The 17,466-nt window shown below is 39.5% G+C and overlaps 1 protein-coding gene across 1 annotated transcript; it reads right to left on the reverse strand.

Moving 5' to 3' along the window:
• Positions 1–16,464: 16,464 nt before the first annotated feature.
• On the reverse strand, positions 16,465–17,400 carry LOC101689367 (olfactory receptor 52B4-like). Its single transcript, XM_013064261.2, has one exon. The coding sequence runs from the start codon at positions 17,398–17,400 to the stop codon at positions 16,465–16,467; it is 936 nt and encodes a 311-aa protein (XP_012919715.2).
• Positions 17,401–17,466: the final 66 nt, after the last annotated feature.

Below are 17,466 nucleotides of genomic sequence, written 5' to 3' on the forward strand. Positions count from 1 at the left end.
GATCGTTTTTGAGAAGAGCACAAACTTACAAGTTATTGGTACATATTAATCACAAGCATTTACATTGTTATATTGGAAATGTAGAATGAATGAATTCTGTGTTTAGAATGAGATAACATTCATTAAAATAGGTCTCTGGCAAGGCTAGGCTAGATGGAAAAGGCTTTCCTACCAGAGCATCTTGAGAGAAGCAAGAGAGAAGATGTTCAGTAGGAAAAGAGGGAAACAGGAAATGGTTTGACAGAGCCAGCCTATTTGGAAAGAAGGTGAGGCTGGTGGAGACTGGTTCTGTCCCTGGAGCCCGAGTGGAAGTGTTCCCTCCATGGTTCCACAAAAGAGGATAAACAGCTCAACTCCAGACCCACAAGCTGAATTTTATTATGCAGCTCATGTGGTCTGCTCCTGGAGAGCCAGCCCAAGGCTGGTGAGTGAATTAGACATCTGGGGATGGGGAGGTTTCCAGATCAAAGTAAGGACTGGGGTGGTGTTCTGTCCCCAAAAGACCAGAGGTGACAGGACTCTTGGAGGCTACTGGTACATGTAGACACAGTGCTAAAGACCAGAGGGGCAAATATGATTAATTCTAGCAGATGCGGAAAGTAAGGTCTGGGAGGGGAACTGAGGATATCTGGGCAGGATGGAAGTTCCTAACAAGTAGCAAATCAGGAGAAGCTATCCAATCAGTGGCAGGTGCCCTAATAATTATAGATTAGAGATGATAAAATAGTAAACACATTTACTTAGACTACAGACTCCTCCTAGAAAACCATGCAAGGCGCCCTGAAAATGGCAGCAAGCTGGCCATCTGCCCCAAGCCAATGTTGGAGGTGACTTTGGGAATAGAGCCAGAGCATCTCTGCAGGTATGAGAACTAGGAGCCAATTTTCCTTCCCAGAAAGAAAAAAATCAAGGCAGTAAGAGAGGGAGCTGGAATGTAACCAATGCTAACATTATTAGCAAGCGTAAGATTTATCTTGGTCCCTGAGCTAGATATTTTAAGATACCACTTCATCTAATATCTTCAGAAACCTCGTGAAGAAGATACTTTATTATTGGTTTCATTTCTTCTTCATTCTGGAGAAAACAGGATGAGATATGGTGCTCCTCTCAGGAGGTGCCCTCTGAGCCACACCTGGAACATTTTACTGATCCCATCTGTGTACATACCCAACACTCTCTCAATCCATAAGCCCAGTTAGGATGGTTGCCTGAAAAACAGCCCACATTCCAAACAAGCTTCCTGAATGATTAAGCTAATGAATGAAGGAAAGTCTTCTAGGAAGCAAATGGTAAAATTAAGTGTTAGTTTCTAGCAGAAGAATCTTCCAAGTATCAATATTCCACACCCTCCCTCAGGAATAATGCCTTTCTTTTTCCACTTCCATTTTTTTTTAAAGATTTATTCATTCATCTTTGAAGGGGGGGTGTGCATGAGAGAAAGAGAGACCCACATGGAGGGGGAGGAACAGAGGGAGAGAATCAAGCAGACCCCCTGTAGAGCATGGAGCCCAACTGAGGCTGATCTCACAGCCCTAAGACCATGACATGAGCTGAAACCAAGAGTCAGACACTTAACCAACTGTGCCCCTCAGTCATTTCGAAGCTTAGCTCCCCAAGGTGAGAACACTGAGAAACTGTTACCTCTTAAAGTTCTCTGATTGTCTTGACAAGTGAGCAAACTGAATGTGGTGAAGCCAGAAATTTTGAAGACAGTAATTATGAACAATTTATGTAAACACATCTGAGCCGCATACTTAAACAGCAAGTAGAATTGAGCCTTGATTTGTAAATATACAGTCATAATGCCAGGCAACAAAGTCTTTTTTTTTTAAGATTTTATTTATTTATTTAACAGAGAGAGAGAGATCACAAGCAGGCAGAGAGGCAGGCAGAGAGAAAGGAAGAAGCAGGCTCCCCTCTGAACAGAGAGCCCAATGCAGGGCTCAATCCCAGAACCCTGGGATCATGACCTGAGCCAAAGGCAGAGGCCTAACCCACTGAGCCACCCAGGTGCTCCCAGGCAACAAAGTCTTAAAAGAATGTTTGAATAAGTAAATTATCATAAACCCAGAAATAAAATATTATACAGGCATAGTAACTGATCATATAAATTTATAGATATTAGAAACAATGTTAACAATGTACTTCCAGAAAATATGTACCACATGATAATTTCCAGGTAGATACAGGAGTAGATGAAGCTATAGATACAGATGGAGATAAAATACAGACACAGACTTAGATACAAATGTACATGCACATATGTAAGCATATAGATACATAGCCATAGAAAATTAAAAAAAAATTTAAAGATTTTTATTTATTTGACAGACAGAGATCACAAGTAGACAGAGAAGCAGGCAGAGAGAGAGAAGAAAACATGCTCCCTGCTGAGCAGAGAGCCCGATGCGGGGCTTGATCTCAGGACCCCGGGATCATAACCTGAGCTGAAGGCAGAGGCCTTAACCCACTGAGCCACCCAGGCACCCCAAAAATAAAATTTTAATAAAATTGTTTGGGGCTGTAAGTTTATGGGTTCATGGGTTCCATGTCATGTTTGTCTTTTTCATAATTTCTAATGTTCTCTACAAAGAACATAGATTTTTGAACAAAATAAGTGTTGAAAAAATAAATATGGACAGCATGCTATCTTCCTCCAAGAGAAGATATCAACTAAAGAGCACACTGGGAAGGAGCTGTTGTTGGAGAGAGTGTCAGAAAGGAGAAGAGATGAGAAGTTGGTGTGGAAGGAGGAATAGGAATTTTCCAAAGCCGATGGCAGTTATCCCCAGGCAGAGCAGGGACATGGAGAATGAGGCATGATCTGGAAATGGTGAGGCCTTAATGGCCTGGTGTCCAATGGAGGTGACATGGGCAGTGTTTCAATAAAGGACGTCAGGAGTCAGCTCACAAAAGGCCCTGAATGCCCCAATGAGGAGGGGATCGCTAAATAACATGGCCTTCTACTGGGATTAAAAAAAAAAAAACCCTTCCTCAGTATCCCCCAGCACACAACAGCCCACAAACCCTCAAAAACCACAGGAGAGATTAGTCTCCATTCCCTTAATCTCCTCTGGGGTTGTTCTGCCAACTATAAAACATGTAATTCATTTACATTCTCATATTATAGACATGCATGTTGACAGGATATAAATAAAAGGAATAATGCTACTTTAAAAAATTGGAATAATTAAATGTAGGAATCACTGATTCTAAGAATGTCATTAGTTAGAATGAAGGACATTAAGGAGTAGAGGTTTGTATATGATTGTCTAGAGACATTACAAGAAGTCTCAAAGCTTGAGAAACTCACTGAGGAAGAGCTAAACAAAATCCCAGGCCAGAGCACTGCTTTTACTTTGTCTATTTCTAATGATCATGCTAGAGTTGTTAAGGATATAGGACTTCTGAATCAATGTATCCTGTCCCAGGGTCTTTGCAGGAGCAGGCTTGCTCAGTCCAAGGAGAGTACTGTGCTCAGGTTGTTTTGAGGACAAAGGAGTGAAGTCCTGCAACCTCCTTTTCATGTGTATGTGTGGTGAGAGCACCTGAAATCTACACTTTTAGCAAACTTCCCCTGCTCATTACAACCTTACTAACTACAGACATGTTGTATATTACATCTCCAAACTCATTCACCTCCCATAACTGCAACTTGGTACCCTTTAGCCAGCATCTCCTTAATTACCCCACTTCCCAAGCCCCAGTAACCACAGGTTCTATTCTCTGCTTCTGTGTACTCAGCTTTTTTTACATTACACACATAAGTGAGGTCATAGGGGGTTTCTTTTCCTGTGTCTAGTTTGTTTAACTTAGCATAATGTCCTCTAGAGTCATCCATGGCAAACAGCAGGACCACCTTTAAAGGCTGAATAATAGATATATTATATATATATATACATATATATACACACACACGAACAAATATGTATATACACATATGTGTATATACATACATACACACACATATATATACAAATACATATACATACACATATATAAATCATAATTTATCATTCACCCATTGCCACACACTTAGTCTCAAGATATGGAAACAAGCTACAATTATAAATAATGCTACAATCATGGGAATGCATATGTCTTTGATATCTTGTTTTTATTTCCTATGGATATATACCCATGTGGTATATTTACTAACACTACTAATAAACTAGATACAATATTGAGAAAGGAACTTTTAATTTAAGAGAAAGTGCATGAAATTTTCATTGTAGGCCATTTAGAAAATATTTAAATGACATGAATAAGTTCCATTTATGACCCTTATGTTTATTATATAATTCCATCTTAATGCCTCAATTTTTTAAATATTCGAAATCAAACTATGCAAAATCTTATGTCATATTTTCATGTATATGTCTAACAAGTATTTTATTATATTTAAAACACATTTTAACCATTTTTATAAAGATTTTTATTTCTTTATTTGACAGAGAGAAACAACGAGAGAGGGAACACAAGCAGGGGGAGTGGGAGAGGGAGAGGCAGGCTTCCCGCCAAGTAGGGACCCCGATGTGGGGCTCGATCCCAGGACCCTGGGATCATGACCTGAGCCGAAGGCAGAGGCTTAACGACTGAGACACCCAGGTGCCCCAACCATTTTTATTAACTACAAATTATAACAATTTAGGAGTTTATCATAATGTAAATAATCACTCCATATTTGACAATAGTATGTTTAACATATTGCAGCTTTCCAAAGGAGGAATATTCTTTTGAAGTATTTCCTCATTTTATGTCTTAATTTTAATTATATAGGAGACCTAAATTTTATGTCAGGCTTTTCCTCTGGGTGTTTCCCTTTTAACTTCAGCAGTTGTTCTGATTTACAGTAGGTCCATTGAGGGGGAGACAAGGTAGCAGGGAAGTAGGAGGAGGCGCCTTTTCAACCTGTACCCTAAAGTGAGCTGATTACCTACCAAAGAACTCACCCATGAAATCAGCCTGAGATCAGAATTATACACGTCTGGATCTCTACAGGGGCAGAAGATGCCAGTGGGCAGGTAAAGCGGAGTGGGAATGTTGGACTGATATCCGAAGATAAACAAAAGGGAGAGGGAGCCATCAGAGGTGACCGATTGGAAAGTAATACCCCTAATGTGAGAATGTCCTGCATCTGGGGACCAGCATTGGCTTGGAGACTGGTTGGAAGCACTCAAAAAGAGCAAAGGATCATGGTGGGGGAAATTGTGGGAATCAGGGCAGCTAAGGATAGGGGCATAAGTCCCCAGACCCAGGACAGCCTCCCCTGGCGCTGAGCCAGAGAGAGTGCAATGGAGAAACCAGGTCTTGGTGGTCCCTGAGCCACCAGCACGCCGGAGAATGTGTGGGGTCTGGCTTCTGTGAGGGGCTGGGAGCCTCACCAGATGGCAGAACGCCAAGCCCTGCTAACAGAGCCTGAGACACGCGTGCCTCTCACCCTCCCCTGAGAGAGGTGCCCGAAGGCCCAGGCCAGCGCTCTTACACTGGGCCATTCCACCAGAGCCTGAGACACGTGCATGACCCAAAACCTCCCAAGAGAAGTACGTGAAGGCCCAGCCTGGTGTTCTCGGACCTGCACCCTGCTATCAGAGCCAGAGTCACATGAGCCACCCACACCCTTCCCTGAGAGAGGTGCGCACAGCCCCGCGCTCTTAGACCCAGAAAGACCAGGCACTCCCAGCCCAGGCCAGCAGGAAAATCTGTGTGCAACCGCTGCTTGGAACCTCTCTGGTGGTCTGGAGCTGCCCAGACAGCTGCCGCTGCTGGGGTTTTGGGTACAAGCAGAAGATCCTGTATCCTCAGGGACCATGACTCAGAACCTGCTCCGCCAGCGGCCAAGGGGGAATTTATCTGGGCTCTGTAGGGCCCACAGGGGACCAGATTGAGGCTTCTTTCTGAGAGGGAAGTCAGGGTGCAGTTTGCATTCCTCTAAACCTATAAAAACCATCAAAAGTGGTCAAGGCAAGAGGAAAAAAAAGTGAACATAAAAACCTCCAGAGAACAAAAGCCTGAAAAAACTGGTTTCCTTAGAGCCCACCCCCTTGGAGGGGGGGGAGAACTTAATTCAAAGAACATCATTAACTGAAAACCTACGTGGCAGGGCCCTCCCCCAGAAAACCAACCAGGAAAGGAAAAAAAAAAAAAGACTACAAGAGAAAAACCAGCACTATTTCATAGGACAACTTTTATTTTTAACTCGTTCCCATTATTCTGGTTCATTTTTTTTTACATGGTTTTTTTTAAAGATTTTATTTATTTATTTGACAGAGATCACAAGTAGGCAGAGAGAGAAAAGCAGGCTCCCTGCTGAGCAGAGAGCCTGAGCAGAGAGCCCCAGGACCCTGGGATCATGACCTGAGCTGAAGGCAGAGGCTTTAACCCACTGAGCCACCCAGGCGCCCCTTACATAGATAATTTTTTAACCTCTTTACCATCACAGTGAGATGTCCAGTTAATCAAATTCCATAATAACCTTCTAACCTGAACTTTTGATACATACGCCTTCTTTTACATTTCTATTTTAATTTTTTTTTAATTTTAGACTAAACTAGTTTAGTCTAGTTTATTCCTTTTTTATTTTCAAATATTCATATAGAGTTAAACTTCAAGGTAATCCCCTTTCCCCAATCAATGCTACCCCTATAGGAAACAAATTTTTAATCCCCCTTTATCTTAGGAAAGTTGAGTCCTTTAACATAGATATCAAGATACATCCAGGAAGAATCAAAACAACCTTCCTCACCCACACTGAGAATTTATAACCACTCTCCCATCTTTTTCTTCCACCAGTGTTTCTGTGTTTTTGTGTTTGTCCTAATAGTATATAAATCTTATACTTTGGGTTCTTTTTGATGAGGTTCTTCCTTTATTTGCTTATATATATATTTTTTCTCTTGTCATATACTTTTATCAGTCTTTTTGTTTGTTTTTGTTTGTATACTTCATAAATCTTACCTTGGGGCCTATTTGGGCTGAACCTTCTCTTTTATCTTCCCTTTTTTTCTGTCTCTCTTTCTCTCTCTTTTCTTTTTCTTTTCTTTTTTTCCTCATTTGGGTGGGGAATCCTGATTGCTCAGAAGAGTTCCAGGGTGCACCTTGACTGCACCACGGTTGATACATCCAGCTACATCCATTCAGTCATCTCTCACCAAAATGACTAGGAGGAGGAATGCCCAACTGAAGAAAAATACAGAGGATGGGCCTTCTGCAACAGAGCTAATGGCTATCAACATAGACAATATGTCGGAAAGAGAATTCCACCTAACAATTATCCAGGCAATGGCTAGGTTGGAGAAAGCCATGGATGAACAAATGGAATTGATTAGGGCAGAACTGAAAGCGACCAGAGATGATGTTCACAATGTTAGGGCAGAACTGAAAGCCACCAGGGATGAGATTCACAATGCTCTCAATGTGTTCCAATCTAATCTAAATTCTCTAAAAGCTAGGGTAACTGAGACAGAAGATAGAATTAGTGATCTGGAAGACAAACAGATAGAAAGGATCAGGAGGAAGCCTGAAACAAACAGCTTAGAAGCCACAAAAACAGAATCAGGGAAATAAATGATGCCATGAAACATTCCAATGTCAGAATTATTGGACTCCCTGAAAGGGAGGAGAAAAAAAGAAGTCTAGAAGATATAGTGGAATAAATTCTTCATGGAAGTTTTCCGAATCTCACAAATGGAACCAGTGTTCATGTACTAGAGGCCGAACGGTCTCCACCCAAGATTATAGATTCAAAAAAAACATCAAGGCACCTGATAGTCAAATTGAGGAATCATAATTGTAGATACAATCTCTTGAAAGCTGCTAGGACAAAAAGGATCCTTACTTACAGAGGAAAGCCCATCAGAATAACGTCGGACCTGTCCACAGAGACCTGGCAAGCCAGAAAGGGCTGGCAAGATATATTCATGGGACTAAATGAGAAGAACATGCAGCCAAGAATACTTTATCCAGCAAGACTAACATTCAAAATGGATGGAGAGATAAAGAGTTTCCAAGACCGGCAAGGCTTAAAAGACTATGCAACCACCAAGCTGACACTGCAGGAAATATTAAGGGGAGTCCTATAAAAGAGGAAAAATCCTAAGAATAGCATTGAACAGATATATAGAGACAATCTACAGAAAGAAAGACTTCAAAGGTAACATGATGTCAATAAAAAACGATCAATAATCACTCTCAATGTGAATGGCTTAAATGCGCCCATAAAATGGCACAGGGTTGCAGATTGGATAAAACAACAGGACCCATCCTTATGTTGTCTACAAGAGACCCATTTTGAACCTAAAGCTACACCCAGACTGAAAGCGAAGGGATGGAAAAGAATTTTTCATGCCAATGGGCCTCTAAAGAAGGCCGGGGTAGCTATTCTCATATCAGATAAATTAGATATTAAACTAAAGACTGTAGTCAGAGATACAGAAGGACACTACATCATTCTTAAAGGTACTATCCACCAAGATGATCTAACAATTGTAAATATCTATGCCCCCAATATGGGAGAAGCCAATTACATAAGAAAACCATTAATCAAGATAAAGAGTCATATTGATATGAATACATTAATAGTAGGAGATCTTAACACACCTCTCTCAGAAATAGACAGATCATCGAAGCAGAAAATCAATAAAGAAAAAAGAGCATTGAATGACACATTGGACCAGATGGACCTCATAGATACATACAGAACATTCCACCCTAAAACAACAGAATACTCATTCTTCTCAAGTGCACATGGAACCTTCTCAAGAATAGACCACATACTGGGTCATAAATCAGGACTCAACAGATACCAAAAGACTGAGATTATTCCCTGCATATTCTCAGATCACAATGCTTTGAAACTGGAGCTCAATCACAAGGAAAAGTTCAGAAGCAACTCAAACACCTGGAAGCTAAAGACCACATTGCTTAAGAATGCTTGGATCAACCAGGAGATCAGAGAAGAACGTAAACAATTCATGGAAGACACTTCGGTCCAAAACCTATGGGATACAGCAAAAGCAGTCCTAAGGGGGAGATACATAGCCATCCAAGCCTCTCTCAAAAAAAATTGAAAAATCCAGAATATACCAGCTGTCTCTACACCTTAAAGAACTGGATAATCAACAACAAATCAAACCAACTCCACACATAAGAAGGGAAATAATCAAGATTAGAGCTGAGATCAATGAGGTAGAATCCAGAGATAGATACATAGATACATAGATACATGAATGTATCAATGAAACTAGAAGCTGGTTTTTTGAAAGAATCAATAAGATCAATAAACCATTGGCCACACTAATCCAAAAGAAAAGAAAGAAAGCCCAAATTAATAAAATTATGAATGAAAAGGGAGAGATTGCAACTAAAACCAAGGAAGTAGAAACAATCATCAGAAGTTATTATCAACAGTTATATGCTAATAAGCTAAGCAACCTAGATGAAATGGATGCATTCCTGGAAAACCATAAACTCCCAAAATTGAACCAGGAGGAAATTGACAACCTGAATAGACTGATATCTAGTAATGAGATTGAAGCAGTGATCAAAAACCTCCCAAAAAACAAGAGCCCAGGAACTGATGGATTCCCTGGGGAATTCTACCAAACTTTCAAAGAAGAAATAACACCTATTCTCCTGAAGCTGTTTCAAAAAATTGAAGCAGAAGGAAAATTTCCAAACTATTTCCATGAAGCCAGCATTACCCTGATCCCCAAACCAGGCAAAGACCCTACCAAAAAGGAGAATTTCAGACCAATATCACTGATGAATATGGATGCTAAGATTCTCAACAAGATCCTAGCAAACAGGATCCAACAACACATTAAAAAGATTATCCACCATGACCAGGTGGGATTCATCCCTGGGCTACAAGGATGGTTCAACATTCGCAAATCAATCAATGTGATAGAACAAATTAATAAGAGAAGAGAGAAGAACCACATGGTCCTCTCAATTGATACAGAAAAAGCATTTGACAAAATCCAGCATCCGTTCTTGATTAGAATGCTTCAAAGTATAGGGATAGAGGATACCTTTTATTTCCCTTTGTTGTCTGATTGCTGTTGCTAGGACTAGCATCTCTCTTCGCAGATGACATGATTCTTTATATGGAAAATCCAAAAGACTCCACCCCCAAACTACTAAAACTCATACAGCAATTCAGCAACGTGGCAGGATACAAAGTCAATGTACAGAAAATCAGTGGCTTTTTTTTTTTTTTTTAATTTCTTTTCAGCGTAACAGTATTCATTGTTTTTGCACCACACCCAATGTTCCATGCTATCCATGCCCTTCTTATACACTAACAATGAAAATACAGAAAGGGAAATTAGAGAATCGATTCCATTTACTATAGCACCAAGAACCAGAAGATACCTGGGAATAAACCTAACCAAAGAGGTAAAGGAACTGTACTCAAGGAACTACAGAACACTCAAGAAAGAAATTGAAGATGGAAAGATGGAAGACCATTCCATGCTCTTGGATCAGTAGAATAAACATTGTTAAAATGTCTATACTGCCTAGAGCAATCTATACTTTTAATGCCACTCCGATCCAAATTCCACTGGTATTTTTCAAAGAGCTGGAGCAAATAATCCTAAAATTTGTATGGAATCAGAAGAGACCCTGAATCACTAAGGAAATGTTGAAAAACAAAAGTAAAAGCTGGGGGCATCACGTTACCTGATTTCAAGCTTTATTACAAAGCTGTGATCACCAAGACAGCATGGTACTGGCATAAAAACAGAAACATAGACCAGTGGAACAGAGTAGAGAGCCCAGATATGGACTCTCAACTCTATGGTCAAATAATCTTCGACAAAACAGGAAAAAATACACAGTGGAAAAAAGACACTCTTCAATAAATGGTGCTGGGAAAACTGGACAGCTATATGTAGAAGAATGAAACTCTACCATTCTCTTACACCATACACAAAGATAAACTCAAAATGGATAAAAGACCTCAATGTGAGACAGGAATCCATCAGAATCCTAGAAGAGAACATAGGCAATAACCTCTTTGATATCAGCCATAGCAACTTCTTTCAAGATATGTCGCCAATTGGAAGGGGAGGTGAATCATGAGAGACTATGGACTCTGAAAAACAATCTGAGGGGTTTGAAGTGGTGGGGGGGTGGGAGATTGGGGTACCAGGTGGTGGGTATTATAGAGGGCACGGATTGCATGGAGCACTGGGTGTGGTGCAAAAATAATGAATACTTTAATTAATAAAAAAAATAAAATAAAATAAAATACAAATGCATTTTCAAAAAAAAAAACTCAGTCTCATGCCTGAAATAAAAATGCTTGGTCACAGGCCGCCTGAACAGAGTTCTGACAGAAACTATGGCAACAAGAATGATTGGCTGCTTTTCTCTGAGGCTTACTGAGGAGTGCAGAGGTGAGAACTTTCAGCTCCAGGCTAGAGAGCAGAGCAGCCCCATTCAATCCACCCATCAGTGTTGAGAGCCTTCAGGGAGCAAAACAGCACCACCTGGTGGAGTCCATAACCCCTTACACCAAGCCCTCCCCCTGTGCACTGGAAGCGCGTTTCCACTAGGGCAAGTACTCCTAACAATCAGCATCAGCACAACAGGCCCCTCCCCCAAAAGACCAGTGCAAACAACTCGCTCTCACCAAATTTACTGATCATAGACGCCTGCAAAGCTTCAGCTCTTGGGGAAAACAGTATATGGCATTCTTTGTATTTTTATTTTTTAGTCTTTTAATATGTGTTATTTTTTAATTTTATTCTTTAATTTTTATTTTTATATATACTTTTTTTTTTTGGTTTTGGTTTTTCTTTTCTTTTCTGGACAAAATGAGACATAAATTCACCCCCAAAAGAATGGAAGTACTCATTGCGAAGGATTGAATCAATACAGATATAATTAAGATATCTGAACTAGAATTTTAAAACAACTATTACAAAGATACTAGCTAGATCCCTTCCTGATCAAAACTCTTCAAAGTGTAGGGATAGAGTGCACATACCTCAATATCATCAAAGCCATCTATGAAAAACCCACCTCAAATATCATTCTCAATGGAGAAAAACTGAAAGCTTTTCCGTTAAGGTCAAGAACACGGCAGGGATGTCCATTATCACCACTGCTATTCAACATAGTACTAGAGGTCCTAGCCTCAGCAATCAGACAACAAAAGGAAATTAAAGGCATCCAAATCGGCAAAGAAGAAGTCAAATTATCACTCTTCGCAGATGATATGATACTATATGTGGAAGACCCAAAAGACTCCACTCCAAAACTGCTAGAACTTATACAGGAATTCAGTAAAGTGTCAGGATATAAAATCAATGCACAGAAATCAGTTGCATTTCTCTACACCAACAGCAAGACAGAAGAAAGAGAAATTAAGGAGTCAATCCCATTTACAATTGCACCCAAAACCATAAGATACCTAGGAATAAACATAACCAAAGAGACACAGAATCTATACTCAGAAAACTATAAAGTACTCATGAAAGAAATTGAGGAAGACACAAAGAAATGGAAAAATGTTCCATGCTCCTGGATTGGAAGAATAAATATTGTGAAAATGTCTATGCTACCTAAAGCAATCTACACATTTAATGCAATTCCTATCAAAGTACCATCCATCTTTTTCAAAGAAATGGAACAAATAACTCTAAAATTTATATGGAACCAGAAAAGACCTCGAATAGCCAAAGGGATATTGAAAAATAAAGCCAACGTTGGTGGCATCACAATTCCGGACTTCAAGCTCTATTACAAAGCTGTCATCATCAAGACAGCATGGTACTGGCACAAAAACAGACACATAGATCAATGGGACAGAATAGAGAGCCCAGAAATAGACCCTCAACTCTACAGTCAACTAATCTTTGACAAAGAGGAAAGAATGTCCGATGGAAAAAAGACAGCCTCTTCAATAAATGGTGCTGGGAAAATTGGACAGCCACATGCAGAAAAATGAAATTGGACCATTTCCTTACACCACACACAAAAATAGACTCAAAATGGATGAAGGACCTCAATGTGCGAAAGGAATCCATCAAAATCCTTGAGGAGAACACGGGCAGCAACCTCTTCGACCTCAGCTGCAGCAACATCTTCCTAGGAACAACGCCAAAGGCAAGGGAAGCAAGCACAAAAATGAACTATTGGGATTTCATCAAGATCAAAAGCTTTTGCACAGCAAAGGAAACAGTTAACAAAATCAAAAGACAACTGACAGAATGGGAGAAGATATTTGCAAACGACATATCAGATAAAGGACTAGTGTCCAGAATCTATAAAGAACTTAGCAAACTCAACACCCAAAGAACAAATAATCCAATCAAGAAATGGGCAGAGGACATGAACAGACATTTCTGCAAAGAATTCCCAGTCTCTTAAAGGCAGAAAGAGAAAAGCAGAGAGAAAGGCACCGACAGAAAAGAGAAACTAACTAATAGATCCAGCCACCCACATTCAATCCTCCCTTTAGTTAGCAGCACAAAGACCCTAGTGGACTCCGGAAGTCTCACTTAAATAGAAGGTGAAAGGACATGACTGGTCAGAGTTGGAAGCTGGACATGATTGGTCAGGCTGGAGCCAATGAGCTTCCTGGGTCTTTTTAACCATAAATAAAGTGGCATCCCAGGACAGGTGCTGTTTTTTGTTTTTGTTTTTGTTTTTGTTTTTGTTTTTTGCTGAAAATTGTCCCAATTTATTTTATTTTTTTTTTTTTAATTTTTTATAAACATATATTTTTATCCCCAGGGGTACAGGTCTGTGAATCACCAGGTTTACACACTTCACAGCACTCACCAGAGCACAAACCCTCCCCAATGTCCATAATCCCACCCCCTTCTCCCAAGCCCCCTCCCCCCAGCAACCCTCAGTTTGTTTTGTGAGATTAACTTTAAGTTTTTAAAACTGAAGAGAAGAAGGCCTTCTAGGATCTGAACTAAAACCTCTCAAGAGTTCTGTTCTAGGAATAAGAGCCCAGGAGACAAGCATGACTAACACTGAAATCTGACCTTGACACAAATCCAGGCCTCCCTGAGTGAGGTGATCAGCTCCTGGCCTCATCCTAACACCAGGGAGAGAGAAAACTTTTCTGAAGGAAGATGCCATTATCTGCAGCCTCTATAGAATTTTTATTGGAACATCAAGCATAAAATTAAAAAGTACTTCACATAGAAAGAAGAAAAACCTTATGATCAGTGAACAAGGAAAAAAAAAACTGAAAAAAAAAAACCATACTGACAGATGACCCAGTAATCAGACAAGTTTAGCAGACAAAGATTATAGAACTTTAATGAATATTCTCTTCAGGAGAGCAAAATATGATGAAGTTACTTGAGAGTATGAAGAATTCATCCAAAGAATTAGAATCTGGAAAAAATTTAAATGGATATTACTAAGCTGAAACACATGATTATCTGGTAAGCATTTAGTTGCTAAATTAAACAGTAGATTTGGAAGAGCAGAACAGATTTAGTGAACTGGAAGATAGATGGATACAAACAACAGAAACTGAAGTAGGAGGAAGGAATGATAATGGCAAAAATAATAATAAATGAGCATAAGACACATGGTAGACACACTGGAGGTATCTAATATAAATATATGGAGAGAAAAGAAAGAAAATGGGGCAGCAACAATGTTCAAGGAGATAATGGATGGAAATGTTCCAGAACTGATGAAAGATATAAACTCACATATTCAAGAAACATGCATGCAAAGCAAACTTCACATGAACACATGGTAATAAATGTTCTGAAAAAACAAAAAGACAAAAGAAAATCTTAACTGTAGCCAGAGATAAAAGCACAATACACTCAAAGGAGCAACAATAAAATTTTCAGGTGAATTCTCAACATAAAAGGAGAAAGATGGCAATAGAGGGAACTTTTTAATGTTCTGAAAAAAAATCTTTGCCAACTAAAATTCTATACTGATAAATTATCCTTTTAATAATGAAGATAAGGGACATCTGGATGGCTCAGACAGAAGAGTATCTGACTCTTGATCATGGGGTCATGAGTTCAAGCCCCACATTGGGTAAAGTGATTACTTAAATAAATAAAATTTTAAAATGAAGACAAAACTAAAATATCCTCAGATAAGCACTCAAGATAATTCATCTCTTGCATTCCTATACAAGAGGGAATATTAATCAACAGTGTTTTTGTTAATACCTCTTTTCATGTTACAAAAATCACCTGTATCAAATGAATTGTACATATTCACCATGCATATGGTTTCAGCATATATTGATGCATACATACAAACGAAAATAAATTTTTTCTGCTTTTTATTTAAATTTAATTGGCTAACATGTAGTATATCATTAGGTTCAGATATAGTGTTCAATAATTCATCAGTTGTCTATAGGAAAATTTATTTTAATAAATAATATTTAACTTTCTGATCTGGAATATACTCCTCTCTCCTACAAACATACTTATAGCGTGATTCCATCACCAAAGACATAGACCTACCAGGGTCCATTTATTTCTCTCTGCGCTATTGTATTGCACAAAATACATGCTTATCATGAATTTAGGCAGTGTTACTCTTAAGAAAACATTTCTTATACTTCACCACAATTTGTGGAAATAATTGCTTAATATACTATTTTATATATAGTATACTTAAGCTAAGCAGTGAACTATTGTTAAATATTTATTTCCAAACAATGAATATGAATAAAAATGTTATGAACATAATATGTAATAAATTGATACTCCTTTTGAGTTCTAGGAAAGAGAAGTATATTCACATTTTCATATAAATTATGCTTAAATTAAAAGCTACAGGTGGGGTTCCTAGGTGGCTCAGTGGGTTAAGCCTCTGTCTTCAGCTCAGGTCATGGTCTCAGGGTCCTGGGATCAAGTTCCGCATCAGGCACTCTTCTCGGCAGGGAGCCTAATTCCCCCCTCTCTGCCTGCCTCTCTACCTAATTGTGATCTCTCTCTGTCAAATAAACAAATAAAATCTTTTAAAAAAAATAAAATAAAAGCTACAGATGATATTTTGTAATAATTTGTGTGAGAAGCAAAATTTTTAATATGCTGAAGACACTGGAAAGGATAACAAAAGAAAGGTTCATATGAGTAATAATATATGTACAACTACTCAATGGTGAAAACATATCAGAAAGGGATATTTCAGCAAAGTTCCAGGAAGAGCTACTGTCTATGGTTTATATTGGTCAGTGTATGGTTATAGGGGTATAAGTGACAAAGAGGTAAACTGATCTAGTTCTCCACTCTATCAATAAAATCTAAGCACAAAAGTCTCTGACATCTAATGACTGATTAGAGGTTTCAGAAGAAAAATGAACCAAAATTGTTCTAATGCCATTATTCTGGTGCCACCAATACCTGGGGTCCTTTAGTTTCTCAGCTGTACATTTCCATATCCTGATGCTAAAGTTCACCTGGTGCATGGAGAGAATTACTGAGAATGGTGCAACATTAGTTTCCATCATCACATTCCTTTCTGCATTGTAAACAATACATGAGCCACCTGGTCCCGGATCTGTTTGGTCTTGATTCCATAAATGATGGGATTCATCATAGGTGGAGCCAGATTATAGGCACTGGCCAGGAGGACATGGACATGGGGTGAGATATGATGTCCAAATCGCTGAGTGAGGACAGAGAAGATGCCAGGTGCATAAAAGAGGACGATGACACAGATATGGGAACCACAAGTATTGAGAGCTTTATGGCGTGCAGCTCGGGATGGGATGCGGAAAACAGCACGGAGAATCAGCACATATGAAATAAAAATTAGCACAATATCTAAGACCACTGTTGATACTAGGACAAAAATCCCATACCAGATGTTCACTCGAATGTCATTACAGGAAGCATGGGCCAAGATAATGTGCTTACAAGTTGTGTTTGGGAGGATGTTACTTTTGCAGAAAGTCAATCTTCTCAGAAGAAATATGATGGGGAAAACAATACAGTAACTTCTCAGACAGAGGGTCACACCAATTTTCCCAATCAGAGCAGGTGTAAGAATAGTGGTGTATCTCAATAGGTAGCATATGGCAATGTAGCAGTCAAATGCCATCACCACCAAGATCCCTGACTCAGAAACAAAAGTGAAAGAGAGAAAGAATACCTGAGTGATACAGCAATCCAGGGAGATCTCCCCAGCATGGAACCAGAAGATGGCCAATGCCTGAGGTACGGTGCATGAGGGGAGGACAAGGTCTGCTCCAGCCAGCATGTAGAGGAAGAGGTACATGGGTTCCTGGAGGCTGCGCCTTGTGAGGATAATGCCGATGAGCAGGCTGTTTCCAAGCAGGGCGACGACATAGGAAATAAGGAAGGGGATGGAAATCCACATGTGCTGATCCTCAGTAAGCTGGAAGACCGTGTGGCTAACACCAGTGTGGTTTAAGGCAGCCATGGCTGACAAGACCACTGGTACTCCACCATCTGTGGGCAGAAACAGAAGAAAATACAGATTACACTC

The sequence above is a fragment of the Mustela putorius genome, unplaced genomic scaffold (assembly GCF_011764305.1).
Source record: "Mustela putorius furo isolate JIRA1106 unplaced genomic scaffold, ASM1176430v1.1 tig00003987_pilon_pilon_pilon, whole genome shotgun sequence".
In the NCBI taxonomy this organism is placed as follows: Eukaryota; Metazoa; Chordata; class Mammalia; order Carnivora; family Mustelidae; genus Mustela; species Mustela putorius.